The sequence below is a fragment of the Carlito syrichta genome, unplaced genomic scaffold, assembly GCF_000164805.1.
Source record: "Carlito syrichta isolate Samal-C Ts95f unplaced genomic scaffold, Tarsius_syrichta-2.0.1 Scaffold309017, whole genome shotgun sequence".
NCBI classification, from domain to species: domain Eukaryota; kingdom Metazoa; phylum Chordata; class Mammalia; order Primates; family Tarsiidae; genus Carlito; species Carlito syrichta.
The window spans coordinates 190784-209021 of NW_007253113.1; the positions used below are offsets into that span (position 1 = coordinate 190784).

General features: G+C 39.9%; 1 protein-coding gene across 1 annotated transcript in view; it reads right to left on the reverse strand.

Annotated features, from left to right (window-relative positions):
• TMPRSS7 (transmembrane protease, serine 7) overlaps nt 1-2297 on the reverse strand; it is a 42000-nt gene extending 39703 nt beyond the window's left edge. The window contains exon 1 of the mRNA XM_021716849.1: nt 1877-2297. Coding sequence (XP_021572524.1) covers nt 1877-1924 — 48 coding nt within the window. The 5' untranslated portion in view covers nt 1925-2297. The remainder of the gene's footprint in view (nt 1-1876) is intronic.
• Nucleotides 2298-18238: the final 15941 nt, after the last annotated feature.

The following is an 18238-nucleotide window of genomic DNA, read 5'->3' on the forward strand; positions in this document are numbered from 1 at the left end:
CAAGTTAAGCTAATCAGCCCTTCGTGACCTTCATGACACAAACAGACCCTATTTACAACAGTCATGTGACTAGCCTATTGGCAACAGCCTATACAACAGCCTACAAACTAGCCTATTGTTACCCTATGGGCAACAGTCATGTGACTAGCCCACCCATCTGCCTGCTGTCCACCACTTGATGTCAATACCTGTGCTTACCCACCCCTTCATGTTGATGTGAAACAGACCACCACCCAATCACCTTAGCAGCCTGCCTCCACCAAAGGAAAAGTTTAAAAAACTTTCAACCTCAAACAGCAGTGGCCACTGTTTTTGTTAAGCACCAGCCAGGCCATGTGTTCATTGAGCTATGGCTGCCATGTTTTTCTAAGCTTTGGCTCCCTCCCCTACCTTGGGGAGGTGAATCTCCTCTCTCTTTCTCCAATTTACTTTCTAAATAAACCATATTTTTCGATCTAACTTCTGTGCAATTCTTTGCATCTTTTGCGTGATCCCGAATCACAGACACCCTCCTCCTCCCCACCCCCCGCCCCACGCACCCCTTCCTTCCCCTTCCTTCCCCGTATAGCCTAACATTTTGGAGGCATCACTGGGATTCTGACCCAATATCTCTCACAATAAATTCTTCCTGGACTGAGATAGGATTGAAAATGAGAATGTGAGTTCCTCACAGAAATGAATTGATTTCCAAATTCTGGCTTCATGACTGGGTAGTAGGAAGAAAAAGTTAAGGTATTGTGATGATTTGCATAGGGTTGTGGGATAGAAACCAAATATGCTTGTTTCACCATTGCCAGCCACTGAATCAATTAGTGGCTCGGCTTCTCAGTCATAAATGAAAGAATAATTTAAAGATACATCAAATAGTGAAATAGAAGATTCATTCAGTTAGAAAATTGTTGGTTTCATTGTATTGATGTGCAAAGTGTTACGTGCAAGAGGAAAAAAATACATTATTTAACTGTTTCCCCTCCTCCTCTTTTATTTTCTTCTCTACCCTCTGCCATTTGATGCTGTGAATTCTTTAATAATGTATTCTAGAGTTTAGCTTCTTTGAAGGAGAGATTTATACATGTCAGGGTAACTAAACTCCAGTGATGAAATAACTTTTAACCACACATTCTTTTAAAGGCAACGATAAAGAATACCAGTTCCAGAGAAATAATCTCTCTTTTGCGTTGTCCTTAAGAGGTCTCTCGTTCCCTTTCACTTCTTCCCTCTTCCCTTCAAAATTCTTGCCTTCCAGTCCTTAATCCTACCAACTAATGGGATAATATGTGGCCAAGTACACTCTGAATTATTCATGGCTCCCTCATTCTTTTTGCCAAACACCCTTGTCAGCCCTTGGAGTGAAATGTCACTTGTATCTTTCTGAGTGAAATTAAACTAGACCAGACTTTGTTTAATGTGAATCCTGAAGGAGTGGGGTTGATGTTTCTGAGGAGAAAAGCATTCTATTGTGGAATCAATTGACTGTGGTGCCAAGCTACTTTTAAGTACACCCCTCAAAGAAGCAAAAGAAAGAAACACACAGAAATGCCAGTACATGGAGAACTGACAAAGCCAAGGTTGGATCTTTAAGTGCAGAAGCACATTATAGGCAGTCTCAGTTAGCACTGATTAAATTTTAAAATGGAATTTCTGAAGAGAGTAGTACACTTTCCCTAGAGTTTTGGAAAAACAGCTATAAATCAATCACCAAGTACAGCACTTTTAAACAAGCTCTCATTTGTAATATCCATTAAGTACCATAAGAAGATAAGGTATTTTATTATGTTCTCTTTATTTTTATGAGGCCACACAATCTCATTTTACTAACAGGGTCAACAACAAATGGCATTCAAGTAAGAGAGAAGGTTTTTTGCACTGTACTTACTTTCAGGTCAGCAGGTGAGGATGAAGCATCACTGTTTTCTTTGTCCATGATTAGGTGTTCTCTATGTGACCATCCAGGGGACTCTCAAAGCCAGTTTTTACCCCATTACTTGCTCTCTTGAGAAGAAATGAGGGAACGGTTGTTGCATGAAAGCTACCTCTCAGAGGAGTGGAATCAATTTACCTTCACCGGGTCCAGTTCAGAAACTGAAGCTGCCTCATCACTATATTGTCAATGTTAAAGGGACCTAGCACCCAGCTTTGCACCCCAAACCAGAAGCGTCTTCATGTAACTCTAAGATGAGTCAGACCTCTCAGAGTACAACCAGACTTAAGGCAAGGTTTTCTTACAAAAAACACAGTCCAGAAACCCCAAAATATTTACATGTCATTATGATTTTTGCCTGCCTCTACTAAAGCATATGAAGTGGTCTAACTTATGACTCTCAGCACATACCCTAGAAACATCCTTACAGCCCATTTCTCCTGCTTGGCATCTCTTGCATACTCCAGAAGTTGCTCTCCAGTCCTGTTCTCAATTGCCCAACCACACTCTCTGAAAACCCCCATCCAGAGGGTTTTTGGTTGTTATTATTATTATTATTTTCATTTATCTTTCTGCATTTAGTCCTCAGTAAATTCAGATTTCATTCTGATGTAAATCCCCTATTCCCATCTCTCTTACTCTTCCCAATGTCAATCTGAATTTGATCCAAGTGTGGGAAGAGCAACCCTGAGGGGCAACGTCAGAATATTTTTTAGTCAAATGGGAGAAAAAGATGGGAATTGCTGGAATACCCTGGCCCTGTGGGCACTGGGCGTCAGTGGAAAGCTGATCTGTGGCCCTTCCAAGGAGTAACACTGCTCTGCTGATCCAGATATAAACTCCAGTATCATTCCAGGGCTGCGCACATAGCAAGTGAGAAACTGCCTACTGAAAGTGGTAGAAGATTAGTTGAGTTGCCTCATACTTGAAATGTGATCTAACATGAAGAAAATAAAGCAGAATGACAAAAAAATCATGTCATGTTATACAAATTTTCTCACAGGATTTTGTTATTTATTAGTCACACTAATAAAATAACTAATAATGATTTAGATTTTATAAGATTAGGACATTTAAAAATAAGGCCTCTGTAATGGGTCAACCTTTCTGTATTATTCCGCTCCTTATTTCTAGAACTAACTCTTATTACACCACTATGTTTACTTAGCAGTGGCCACTAACAAAGGCTTTCCTTGACCAAAGTTTCATCAGGCTTCTCTGGCCTCTCTTTTCAGCTAGATCTTGTCCTTGGGCCCTGAGCTTTCTTTTGACCTATACCTCTGTCCTTAGGACAGCCTAAACCAATTGTAGCAAGAATCCCATTAATTCAGTTTAGCAGGAATCCCCCACCCTTGATATCCACTCACCTTTTATTTTTTTATTTTTTCACTGAAGAATGACCTTGAGACACTCCTGATATTTGATCAAGTGCTTTATCTCCTACCCTTGATGTCCTTGGCTTGCCTTTAGCAAGAATCCCCCTACCCTTAATGTCTTTTCTTGGTAATTTTCCATCTTCTGATCCCCACTCTGCTCATTGGCTACAGATCCCCAGCTGTATTTGCCGTGTTTGGAATTAAGCTCAGTTTCATAGAGAATTCTTTTTCTCCTATTATAATAGTACTGAATACAATATGTCTTTACTGCCTTTAACTAGTGCCTCCTGCTGTTTTTTGTTTTTGTTTTTTGACACCAGCAAGAGTGGAAAGTGGCAGCAAATAATAATAGGTTGCAATGTATGTACAGACTTTTAAAGTAATCATAAAACCAACTAAAGGCTATTGCTGATTATCATCGCGCCAGCAATGCTAAACAATGTCAGTGACAAAATACTCCTCCCTGAAAAAAGTCTTTAGTGTAAATTCTAAGCAATTCATGACATTACAACTAAGTTTTAATTATTGAGGTATTTATAGTTTCAAATGAGCACAGCCTTATTTTAATAAATAGTGCCATGTAGAAGTTGATTTGGAGAATTCTCAGTTGTACAGTTGGTCTAAAGCACAAGAGGAGAGGCCAGAGTAGCTAAGGTTGCCTCCCCACTGGCTCAGGGCAGATCTACACGCCCAGGGGAATCCACCATCCCCCATTGAAGCTGTGCCCGAACTCCTAGGCCAGTGGGAAGACATGGTGTCTGCAGGCCCAGCAGGCAAATGAGAGTGTGGGTGATGGAGGGTTCCTCAGGGCGCTGACCCAACAGGATAGTCTGTGACACATGTTCGTTTCAAGAATAAGTCTCTAATAGTCTGGAATCAATTGATCTGACTTAGGGCAGAGTCCTTGTCTCCAACATAACCCTGTGAGATTACATATCCCTGCTTTTAAACAGAAGATTCCAAGAAAGCAATAACAACACAATGATTGTAAAGACAAAGAAACAGAACTTCAATTATTTCATTTCTGTTCTTCCATGTGACCATTCAGAGTTAATTTATATTTAAAATGTAACACAGTTATACAGAGTGTGAACTGCAAGGTATAATATTTTTATATGTAATATTTTAAATGCAGTACTTGTCTTCCTGATTTGATTTTTACTAGCATATACACAAAGTTGAGCAACATTTTTTTCTAGGCATTATTATTATTAATTTCATATCATGATTCTTACTGAAAACAATTTCATTGTATAGAGGAAGAGATTGTTAAGAAATGATCCACTCCAGGAAGGCACATCTGTTGGGTCAGTGCCCTGAAGAACCCTCCATCACCCACACTCTCATCTTCCTGCTGGGCCTGCAGACACCATGTCTTCCATGCCTAGGAGTTCGGGCACAGCTTCAGTGGGAGATGGTGGATTCCCCTGGGCATGCAGATCTGCCCTGAGCCAGCGGGGAGGCAACCTTAGGCTACTCTGGCCTCTCCTCTTGCACTGGGGCCCTTCTGTCCCACAAGGTTTGGGACTTTGGCTGAGGCCCTAAGCAGCTAGGCATCCCACAGCTCACTAACCTGAACAAGTAGTAGATACAGCAAGTCCCCTATATATGAACCTTCACGATGCAAACTTTTTTTTTGAGTCGGCATCTCACTCTGTCATCCAGCCTGGAGGGCAGTGGCACACTCATGACCACCCCAGTATCCACCTGGTGGGCTCTGGCGATCCTTCAGCCTCAATCTTCCAAGGAGCCGGAACTACAAGTGCAAGCTACCACAACCGGCTAAGTTTTTATCTTTTTATTGTAGAAACGAGGTCTCACCAAGTTGCCCGGGCTGGTCTCAGACCCACAGGCTCAGGCAATCCACTCGCCTCGGCCTCCCAAAGTGCTGGGATTACAAGAGGAGCCACCAAGTTCGGCCAAGCTGCAAACTTTCAAAAATGCAAACGCGCATTCACATGGCCAATCATGTAAGTTAGTTCACATGTCTGGCATACATTGTCTCGAGTGTGTCTCCTCTACAAGTGGTTGTACTTTTGTGTACTTTACTGTACAGTACTGTATAGAGTACAGTAGTACAGTATCTTTATTTCAAGCCCAGGATGTCCAGAAGCAAGCATAAAAGCAGTGGTGATGTAGTTGGTACAGTACTGTATAGACAATTGTGTTAGTTGGGTACCTAGGCTAATTTTGTTGGACTTATGAACAAATGGGACTTAGGAATACACTCTCGGAATGGAATTCGTTCATATGTAGGGGACTTACTGTAATCTTCCAACTGGCATATTCACTGGCATGTATCATGGTTGGGCAAGAGCCGGAAGTGAAGCTATCCATAGATGGTGGTCAGCACAGGGTGGAACCCAGACTACAAGAATAGGAGAAAATCCATGGAAACCCCATCATGTATGTATTGTAAGAGGACTCCTACCGGGACTTCCCGAATGTGGCCATTGTTGGCTACCACAGACCAAAAAGGAACTTTGTCTTTAGAGTCATTTATTTCAGCAAATCAAGGTGATGATGTGGAAGCTAAGAAATTAAGAAATGACTAGGTTTACCAGAACATTTGAAACTCAAAGACAATTTCTTCCTGAAAGCAAAATAAGGAATGGCCACCCATGAGAAATCGTTATATTTATTCATTCAGTTTTCTAGTATTTCATTTTTCATCTTGGTTATATTTTTAAAATGAAACATTTTCTACAGCTGTGAATTAGGTTAAACAGGACAATGTAGTTTCCATTTTATGCTTCAGTTGTTATATTAAACCCCATCATGTCACAGAACTAAAAAAATCATTTAAAAGTCAAGGATTTTTTTTCTGTGATATGTTGGTTAAAATGTAGAAAGATATTAAGTGTCTTATAGAAATAAAATGTAAGTATAGGTCAAAAGGCAAGTCACTAGTCAGAGAGGAAAACTATAATTCTCATGGTAAAACACCAGTACAAACATACTTGTACAGCATTTACCGCTAAACAGAGAGTGCTTATAAATCCAAATGCATTAAACAGAAGTTTAATCGTTTATTATAGTCCTAAGAAGAAAAATCTAGCCTTTTAAATATTTTGTGCTTGAATATATTACTATAAACATAAAGACATTTGTGAAATCTTGTTTTAGTCATTTTCTTTATAAGGTCACAGCACTGTACTGTCTTCATTTTTGGACAAAGCTGCCTCAATTCTAAGTGGTCTAGATTCCATCTGCCTATCATTTTTTTGGTTTATAAATACTAAAATCAGTAAAATAAGTGTTTTTCAAATCTGCAGTTCTCATTTTTGTGTTAGAGAATGCTTCTTCTTTAAAAGAGTAGGTATTTCTGTTCTGCAACTTTTTTTTCTACTTTAGTTCTTTAAAAAAAAAAAAAGATTTATCCCAGTTTATCCCAGTTAGAACATCCTACCATTGTGTGCTTAAAAGAGATTACGGTTGTCCATAATATTCTATCTTTTCAATATATAAACTATGACTAAGTGCATGAATGTGTTGCATTTTTAGAAAAAATAAAACAAACTTCATCTTTAGTTTTCCTCAGGATTTAAATGAACACGTAGCTGTTCGTTTACACGTACCAGTTTTTTTAAAGAACGCAAAATGCTTTCACCCCAACAAAACTATTTAAGAGCCAATGAAACAATGAAAGGGTTAGAAAGCTATTTATTTTTAATGTAAATGTATGTGCTGGAGCATATTTAAGCTATTGTAGTTGCATGTGCACAATGTAATTTAACGCTAGTCTAAAGAGTGCTTGTAACTTGAGGGGGAGGCATAAGGTTTTACTTAAGTAATCTGTGTACTATGGATTTTTCCTCCTTCTAAGTGTATGATTTCTGGCTACTTGAGTAGTTTTTGTTGATATTGGCAGAAAGTTGAAACTTCGGATGATTAGGAAATTGAGATTATGGGCTGCTTTGGGCCCCCTCAAACAGCCCATTGCATCATTGTTCATATTAGCAACATATTTGGTGGTGATGGGGAAATATAAGGGTGAAGTATGTAGAAGGTAGTTTAAAGATAACTCATGCATAATTTTCCCTAAACTGCATAGATGAATTAGAACTGATTTCAATAAAAAATATTTATAAAGTATATACAAAGACATCTATGTTAGAAAAGAGGGAAGCATATATAAATTCAGTTGGATTGTGTTTTACTTTTTGGTGTGGAAATTTAAGACAAACAATGCTGCTTGTGGGTTTTTTAATTTCTTTATAAAAAACATTTAGAAAATAGAAGTGTGAATGTCAAAAATTCTGCATTTGAAAGACGTCTCAGCGGGGCACGGTGGCTCAGCCTGTAATCCCGCGCCTTTGGGAGGCTGAGGTGAGTGGATTGCCTGAGCCCGCGGGTTCGAGACCCACCTGGGCAGCGAGACTTCATCTCTACAATAAATAAAAAAAATCAGCCAGGCGTGGTAGCGCATGCCTGTAATCCCGGCTACTTGGAAGGCTGAGGCGGAAGAATTGCCGGAGCCCAGCAGGTCTAGGCTGCGGTGGCCGGGAGCGGCCACTGCACTCCAGTCTGGGTGACAGAGTGAGACTCCAATTCAAAAAAAAAAAGAAAGAAGTCTCATTTGTCAGTGGCTTCACGAAACAAAGTCAAAAACAACTATGGAAAGTGTGTTTGTTTTGTCTGAATAACTTGCTGCGAATTATGTTCTCTTTTAGGTGTGTGAAAGCTCTCTGCTATTTTATTATCATCTTTCATTTTGTTAAATCAGTATGTTGTTTAGGGGCTAGTTAATTATGCCAGCATTTTTCAAGTTTATGTTTCTGTATTATGAGAAGTTACAGTAGTACCATTTTTATTAGTTTGAATGACATCAGACCTTGAAATAAATCTTGACTAAGTGGTTAAAAAAAAAAAATCCACTATAGCTGTGTGCTGTGGCTCATGTCTACAATTCTATTACTTTGGGAGGCTGAGGCAGAAGGATGGTTGAGCCCAGGAATTCCAGACCAGCCTAGGCAACATAGCGAGACCTCATCTCTACAAAAGTAAAAAAATAAAAAATTAGTCTGGTGTGATGGCATATACCTGTAGTCCCAGCTACTCAAGAGGCTGAGACAGAGGGATTGCCTGAGCCCAGGAGGTCAAGGCTGAGGTGAGCCGTGATTGTGCCACTGCATTTGAACCAGGGTGACAGAGTGAGATTCTTGACCCCAAAAATAGAATAAAATAAAATAAACTCTAAATGAACAAATAGATGATAAAGCAAGTATAGCAAAATGTTAATGATAGAATCTAGGTATGGGTATAAGCATTTACACTATAAAATTCCTTCAACTGTATGTTCAAAATTTTTTTTGATGAAATATTAGGGGAGAGCAATGATCGTTGCTGGGAGTCAAAAGCACTAGATAAGTCACTGGTTTTGAGTAATAATGAAAAAAAAGCTGAGGTGTAAGATAAATAATCTTTCAACAAACTTGGTGATCATGCGTTGATCTCCTTGTTGCTTTTACTGAAATGGAAGTTCTGGTACAGAGTTCCTTCAATCCCTGAACATATGACCAAAGACAATCACAACAGCCAGCTCTATGTTGGTGTTTTTTCCATCATAACCAGCTTTAGAGATAGTGGAGAGATTTCTACTTCTTTCCCAGGAGACCCCTGTGGTAAGTCAAGTGGGATAGGTGTCTGCAAGCTGGCCAGCTAAGCAGATGGTGCACTATGACCTGGATCAAAGGAACAGTGTCTATCCATTGGATGCAGTGATTACTGGAGACACATACCTCAGCAATACATGAATTCAACACATGAAAACATTTTAAACGTTTCAACCTTCTATCCCAGGTCTGAGACCAGTGCATCCTGAAGACTAGAGGTAGGATCAAGTTATCTATCTAACACGAACAAAGTTCTGTGCTCCTGCCAGAGAAGACACTTAATGGGAGGTGATGCTTTCGTCTTTGCCTAACCGGAGGAGAGGCCAGCTCTTCAGCAACTGAGAAATGAATTTCTACTACCTAGGAACCACTTCCCTCTATTATGATAAATGGCCACATGCAAAGTTGCCATCTGATCACCACTCTCCACTGAGCTCTCTGCAGAGGGGGAGTAAATCCCCAGAAATCCCAAGGTTGTACAGGATGCTGGGAAGTAAGCCAGACATGATACACTATATCACCCTTAGTGTCCTGTAATAAAGTAGTATGACAATGATCCTGACTCCCCTTTCTCTGCTGACTCACAGGAAGCATGATCCTAATCTTTTGGGTCATACCACATGGATCTTTTTAAAAAGTGATGATCGTAGTCTGGCATCCAAAATCTGGATTATTTTAATATCCCCCTAACTGGTTTTCTTCCTCTGGGCTCATCCCTCAGCCTGAAAGTGACCCATGAGCACATCACTGCTAAATAAATCTTAAAATGTCTCTAATGGCACTTCCTTTCTTGACAAATGGCAGGCCTTTTATCCAGTCGCCCTAGCCTGGCATTCAAGGTCTTCCTCAGTGTGGTACCAGGCTACCTTTCTGACTGTGTCCTCCTGTCACATATACTAGCTCTGTTCTATTATTACGTATTTTCTATCTTTATTTTTCCATTGATTTCCTCCATCTGTTTACTGAATAGTTTTATTACATACTAACCATGTGACAGTTATCAAATATTTTTTTAAATGAATACACATAAAGCTGCCCTTAAGAAACTGTCAGCAGAAGGGGCAGACATGTAGGCTACTGATTATAACATTATCTAGTAAGTACCATCACAGAGATATGAACACACACTCTAGAACTGTAAAGGAAGCCTTTTTCCCGGAATCTTGTGCCCCTAATCTATGCTAGTATTCAAATCCTAACCACTTTCCACACCCTGCTTGTAACTCTCCTATGAGCCTTTACACCCCAGTGCATAACACTCTCTTCTTCCTCCTAAATCAAAACTCCTGTAGTACATACCAATACTTGAGGCCTTAAATAATATTATAATTCATCAAGCACTACTTTGTAGCATCTCTAACATTGTCTGGTTGATTACTTAGCTTGTCATATGTAAGAGGGAGCCCTAAAAAACTGGAGTTTATTTATAAAAAATTGTGTTGCATGTTTAAACTTCAGTCACCTTCACAGTACTTTCCATTTGAGGCAATACACCTATGGAGATGCTTTTTTCACTGCTCAAAACAGTTTTTGAAATTCTGGTACCTTTTAGTCCTTCTGGCCAGATTTTGTTTCACTTCTTTCACACTGGCAAAATGTTTCCCTTTGAGAATTTTTTTCATCCAGAAACAAACAAACAAACAAAAAAGTCACTTGGGGTTAGATTGGGTAAATAAGGAGAGTGGGACACGGGGGTCATGCAGTTTTTGGTCAAAAAACCACTGAACACTCACCCCGGTGAGAGCGAGTTTTTTGTGTAAATCACTCATCATGAAATGGGCAAATATATTGAAAGGATCTCCCCAAAAAATTCACTGAAGCTGAACGCAGCCTCCCACAACAAAGTTAGCTGGTACACTGATGCTAATAAGTTCCTATAACACCTACCTAGTGGAGGAAGCCTGTACTACAAAAAATAATTCCAATTTTTTTGAGTGTTCCCCTTGTATATCCTATCTCCAACAAAACTCCAAGCCTCTTGAAGACTAGGTTCTTGTATTCTGCCCTTCCATGTAATAGCCTTGGGAAGGGTACAGGGATTGATAGCCCCCTTGGGAATTAGTTGTGTCTTGGATTTGGTTTCACCTTATTTACAAACTAATAAACTAGCCTATTACTATTTCATAGGTGCTGGAAAAGCATGTGAGATTCATGGCTCAGCAAGAGACATGATTTCACTGGGTTCTCTTTTCCCCTCAAGTCCCACAGGGGTGATAAGTGTGGTCCAGATGGACGCCACACACACAGTGGGTTTTCATCACAGCTATGGAACGCTGAGCTTGGAGAATCCACCATTGTTACAGTAAACAATAAGCAAGTCTGCTCATTGTTCAAGATGGAGATATTACCACCTCCCCCAAGGTTGATCCCACAAACACACCCTAAGAAATGGTCAAGATAGAGAAAACATGGGTCCTGGCATTCCTGGCATACATGGTATATTTGTTTCCCCTGGATGCCAAAAACTCGAGGGCTCAAAACATCAGAAATGTACTGTCTCGCAGTTCTAGAGGCTAAAAGACCAAAATCAAGCTGTTGGCAAGGTCAGTTGTCCTTGGAAGCCAGTAGGGCAGAATTTTTCCTCGTGTCTTCCTAGTGGCTTGTGGTTTACCAGCAACCCTTGGTGCTCCTTGGTTTGCAGCTGTTGCACTTCAATCTTTGCCTCTGACATCACGTGGCATTCTCCCCTTATGTGTTTCTGTGTGTCTTCTCTTATAAGGATGCCAGCTCTGTTAGATTAAGGACCCACACTACTCTAGTAGACTTCACTTTCACCAATTAATTACATCTGCTAACCCTATTCCAGAAAGGTCACATTCTGAGGTAGTGGAAGTTAGACTTCAGCATTTTATTTTTTGGGAGACACAATTAAACCTATAACACTCAGCAAAGCCTGTAGGAGTATGAGAGACCCTTGGAGAATTGTCTCTCTCAACAGAGTTAACTTGCTTCTAATAGCTCTGCAAAAATTCCAAAGTCTGGTCCTATTCTAACATAGCTGCAGGTGGCATTCTTACCATTTTATCCAGATGTTATCCTGAAACTCTACCCTACTCCTCTGATGCTTCCTCTGTGGTGGACAGCAGGGAGGATGGTGACTTAGTCTGGTCCAGAACAAGCCGTGAGTACACAGTCCATAGTCAGTCATGTTAATCGCAAGAAGAGAAGGTTCAGACAAGAGTGGCCTGCCATTAAACTAGACCAGTAATGGAAGAGTAAGGAGGTGGATGACTAATGCCTCTCTTCTTTGTGGTTCAGCAGCCCTTCTCAAGATCTCTTTTTCCTTTTTTAATTGCCTAATATGAGACGGGCTCAATTCCACATAAACATGAGATTGGGCTAAGGGACTTTGGGTAAACGAGCCCAGAAGCTATGCCACTTCACAAACCTAACCATACAAACCTAACCATACAAACCCGAGGAGGCCCAGATGGGCCCAAGTTGGTAAACAACACTCTCACAGAAAGCCATCACCTTATGGGCTAACGTAGCATCTGGCTCACAGCAGGCGCTAAATCTGATTTATGTTGGAGGAAGAAATGAACTTGTTCTACTAAAAAGTATTGACTTTGGAAATTATACAAAGGTCACTAGATCACAAAGGAATGCTTTAAAAAATGACTTTGAAAATCAGAATGGCAGGATAGAACTGGAGAAAGAGCAGAATGATGGAAAATGAGAGCAATTATGACAGAAAGGATGACATAAAACAAATGAATCAGAATGAACTTTGGCACAGAGAAGTATGGAGGAAAATGAGGACTAGAAATGAGTGGAGGAGAAAGCAAAAATATGGAACAATTAAATACTTTTAAATGTATACCCATGGCTTAAATTGCCTGGGAAGTCTTTCACTCCCTGGCAGCCAAGGGTCAAGTCCTGTCCCACTCTGGCAGAGTTAGCTTCCCTACCAAGTTCATCTCAGTCATGTCGTTCAGTGCTTCCAGTTTCTCTGGTGTTTAGAACTTTCTTCATACCAACTTTTCTATAGACCATGTACACATTCTGGCATCTGAAATAATACTATTCAACTGTTTGCTCATTATCCTAAATAATTCCCAATTAGAGTCCCCAAAAGCCTAGCTGTAACTTAATAATGGCAAACGAGAGAAATGCCCGAGTATGTGTTCTGGTAATTTCTATCAAAAGCTCAGGTGTGGCTGGATGTGGTGGCTTATGCCTGTAATCCCAGCACTTTGAGACGCTGAGGAAGGAGGATTGCTTGAGCTCAAGAGTTTGAGATCAGCCCAGGCAACATAGCGAGATCTTGTCTCTAAAAAAATAAAAAATAAATAGGCCTGACAAGCCTGGCGTGGTGGTGTGCACCTGCAGTCCCAACTTCTTGGGAGACTGAGGATCTGAGGAGAAAGGATTGTCTGAGCCTGGGAGGTCAGGACTGTGGTGAGCTGTGAGTGGTGCCACTGCTCTCCAGCCTGTGTGACAAAGTAAGACCCTTACTCAAAAGAAAGAAAGAAAGAAAGAAAGAAAGAGAGAGAGAGAGAGAGAGAGAGAGAGAGAGAGAGAGAGAGAGAGAGAGAGAAAGGGAGAAAGAAAGGGAGAAAGAAAGGGAGGGAGGAAGGAAAAAAGAAAAGAAAAAAGCTTGGGAGCATAGCCAAAAACCAAAATAAAAACATCAGTGAAACAAATGCTACCCTACTCCTCCCCTCAATAAATAAATAAATAAATAAATAAATAAATAAATAAATAGATAAATAAAATAAGTATTTCAGAATGGAACTAGACCCTTTCTACTAAAAATGATTTTGACTTTCCCACATTTCCTATCCTGATAGAGGAAGTCACATGGGTACTGGAACAGTTGCTTTTTTTATTTTTTATTTTTCTTTTTTCCAATTTGCTGCCATAGGTTCAGTTTTGTTCCAGTCAATATGTACAATGTATCTGTGTGGTCCTTGCAACGTTAACTGATAAGTTACTTTTTATTCATTTTCACTGACATTTCCATTTGATTAGGTTTATTTAAAACCAAAGGGTATCTGAGATAGGTGTTTATTTACCACATAGTCCCCCAGCTGTCACACTGATATGCATCTCCTTTGAGAATTCTAAAATATGGTTGGTTAAGTTCAGGGGCCTAGCAACAGGATGCAGGATTTGTCCAGTGGAATTTTACAGCTTCTCCAGCAGGCTAAGTGCCTCTGGCTTTCCGAGGGTACTTGCTGGCATTCTCTCACTGTGTCTTCAAGCATGAAGGGCATGTAAGTAGATGTCTCTGCTAAGCAATCATTCAGTACATCAATTTGCTCCAATGGGCCCGAAGGAGCTTTATCTTAAATGGTACTTTTGCACTTCTTTCATAAATTAAATTTCACTAGAAGTTTTTGATAGCACCCCCCACAGTTAGACACAGCTACCAAATCCCCTTACTCAGAGATGCAAGCTCTGCAGACTCACTTATAAAATGGTTTGGGGTTTTAGCAAACCAGTGGAGGATAGTATCTGTTCACAGGGCTGGTGTCAAAATGTGACAGTCATTGTTCTCCATAGTAATCCAAAGTCACGAAATACGACTGCACAGCTGGTGGGCTTTGCTTCCTGGCTTTTTTTTTTTAAAGGTGGGGTCTTATTCTGTTACCCAGGCTGGGGTGCGGTAGCAAAATCATGACTCACTGTAGCCTCCACCTGCTGGGCTCAGGCGATCGATCCTTCTGCCTCAGCCTCCCCAGTAGCTGGGATTACAGGCATGCACCACCATGCCTGGCAAATTGTTGTGATTTTTGTAGAGATGAGGTCTTGCTATGTTGCTGAGGCTGATCTTGAACTTCTGGGCTCAAGCAATTCTTTTGCCATGGCTTCCCAAAGTTCTAGTATTACAGGCATTAACCACCACACTTGGCCTCTTCCTGACCCTTCTTATAATCAACCTACATCAGCTGAGGGAGTCTGTGTCCTGTACAATACCCTGAGGGTAGTATGCTGCCTGATTATAGCCGGTGATCAGTAAATTTTGGCTGGTGTGTTAATTAAATATTAAATAATAACATCTATTAATTACTATGAGGTAATGAATGCACCATTGCCAAAGACCTACTTTCACCATCCTTTTTTCTTTTACTACAGAAAGGAGTATTACAGACTAGTTTTCTTCTCAAAATTAAAATTTGCTCTCAAAGAGAATGTCTCACTCATCTTACCCTAGTCCTGGCTCTAATTGAAAGACTCTAAAGGAAAAACAATTACATAACATCTGCACAACTTTGCAAGAATAACTATGATCAAGAATCATATGTTAAACTTTCTTTTTTTTTTTGAGTTGGAGTCTCACTCGGTCGCCCAGACTGGAGTGCAGTGGCCGCTCTCGGCCACCGCAGCCTCGATCTGCTGGGCTCTGGCGATCCTTCCTCCTCAGTCTTCCGAGTAGCTGGAATTACAGGCATGCGCTACCACGCCTGGCTGATTTTTTTTTTTTTTTTTTTAATTGTAGACACGAGGTCTCGCTGCCCAGGCGGGTCTCGAACCCACGGGTTTAGGCAATCCACTCACCTCAGCCTCCCAAAGGCACGGGATTACAGGCTGAGCCACCGAACCCAGCTGTTAAACTTTCAAATGTAAAACAAGCTACCCAAATATCTGTTATTTACAACGGACCCCCCTCAAAACAACTTATTTATTTTAAAATGTGTATTTATTTTTACATGTTTAAGCTTCAGTCATCTTCAAAGTACTCTCCATTTGTTGCAATAAAACATTTCCCTCTGAGAACTTTTTTCACTGGGGAAACAAAAAATGTCTCTCGGGGCAAAACTGAGTGAATGGGGAGGGTGGGGCTTGGGGGTCATGCTGGTTTTGATCAAAAATTGTTGAACACTCAGCATGGTGTAGACAGGTTGTTCATGTAAATCACCAATTAGAAAATGGGCAAACATGTTGAGAGAATAAAAAAAAATTCACTGAAGCCAAACTCAATCTCTTACGGCACTAGCTGATACACTGATGCCGATGGATTCCTAGAACACTTACCCAGCAGAAGTCTGTACTATGAAGGGCTCACACTCCAAAAACTGATTCCTTTTTTTTTTTTTTGAGAGCCCCCTCAGATATACATAATGATTCTGGAAATAATTAAAAACATCTTTAAGATGGGTCCAGAGAACCACACATATCTGTGCTTTTCTGAATTATAGACAGGTGAGCTCCACTTCATGTTCCTGCTAGGGAAAGTGCTAGTAAGTGCAAGGACTACATCTTGACCTTTTTATCTTGTAGAGCCCAGCATTGTGTCTGAAATGTAGAAGGCACATTGTATAATAGAATTCAAGACTCTGGAATCATAATGTCCAGAGTTCAAATTTCAGTTCCCTCTCTTACAATCTTTGGGACCTTGGACAATTCTTTAATCATTCTAATCCTTTCCTTATTTGGAAAATTATGTAAATACTCGCCTTGCAGACTTGTTATAAGCATTAAAGGAGATGGATTAGATCGGTGCCTGACATTTAGTAGGCACTTAATATGGTTTGAATGTATGTGTTTCTCCAAAATTTTTATGTCAAAACTTAAACTCCAAGAAGATGGTGTTAAGAGATGAGACCTTAAGAAAAAAAAAAAAAAAGAGGTGAGACCTTCAGGAGGTAATTAGGCCATGAGGGCTCTGTCCTCATGAATGGGATTAATGCCCTTATAAAAGGGGCTTCAGAGAGCTGCCTATTTATTCTGCCATGTGAGGATATAGTGTTTGTCCCCGCTGGAGGATGCAGCAACAAGGTGCCATCTTAGAAGAACAGAGCGAGATTTCACTAGAAACCAAATCTGCTGATGCCTTGGTCTTGGACTTCCCAGCTCCAGAACAGTGAGAAATATATTTCTATTATTTATAAATTACCCAGTCTAAGGTATTTTCTTGCAGCAGCCCAATGGACTAAGATAATTCTTCTTGAGTGATATTCTCATAGGTCATTATTTTTCTCTTCAGTTTGTCCTGAAATGGGATTTCTTCTCATGCAGAGTTTCTATGTGAGCTAAGCTCATTCCATTATAAGACTGATGCAATGTTCTCCCAAAGAGTTATTGATCCAAGAATGTGGAACCAGAATGGACCTTTAGCTGTATCCTACAGAAGGCCATTCAATATCTGTTTCATTAAAATAAAGGTCAGTAAGACAATATTTTCCCTAAGCTCATTAGAACCATAGGGAGATTTATCCTTGCCCTTCAAAATTGCTTTACTTTCTCAGCTGAGGGCTATAAAAGTTGACATATTTATTTTGATAATATATTATAGGCTCACAGCCACATCAGATCTTTGATTTCTCTGAATGATAAATCAATTAACCATGTTTCACTTTAGCTTTCTTGCCTAAGACATTAAAGTAGAATTCTGGAAACAATTTCTGTTCTGGTGCAATATTTTTCAATAATTCTTACCAGACAAACTTTCTGTCTCAAGCAACTCCTTCATAGTGTCATTAACACGCATGAATTGTTTACAGATTCAATGTGCTCTGTGGCAGAAATGAAAAATGCTGGGATTTGGGACAGGGTACCTAGCCATCATAACATTCCTTTGCAACTGCCCAGGAAGAACACCAAATCCCACTAACAATCTAGTATGTAGATGATGTCTTTCAAAATAGCCACAAAAATTTTAAAAAGTGATAATACTAATGAGAATGTAGAGAAATAGCCATATTTACACTTTGCAGGTGAGGCTCTAAACTGGTAGTGTGGATGGTAATTTGACAATGTTAATCAAAAATGGCTATTTAACATCTAGGAAATTATCTTAAGGTCATTACTGCAAAGGCTATGAGGATTTTTCTTCTAGCACTAATTTTAATGATACAAATTGGAAAACATTCTGAAATCCAGCAATAAAAGATTAATAAGATGAAAGATAACATCCATTTAAGGGATTTTTCAATGAAAAATTATTCAGTCATTTCCATGTGGAAAAACTTTCCAGGTAGAAAAAACCAGCCTCCTCTTTTGATCTTGTTGGGGCATCTCCATTAATCACATCCTCCTCTTTCCTGAGACAATATCTACCCTCCCTTTTCTAGGAAGCTTTAACAATGAATGAGTTGCAGCTGAGCGAAACTACTTTACTACCAAGGAATCATAAAGATGAAGGTATTCTAAGCACGCTACACTGATTACATATGCATTTTAACAAGCTAGGATGATATGCACTAAATTGTGGAGGATGAGATTAAAGAGGGTTGTTCACATTCCCTGAACTGTTTGAATATTTTACAAAGTTTTACCAAGGGGAAAAAAAATCTATCTATTTTGAAATTTAATATAAGGGAAAATTATCAAACTGGCCCATTGCACAAATACCTTGAAGCTAGAGTTACAGTCAATAA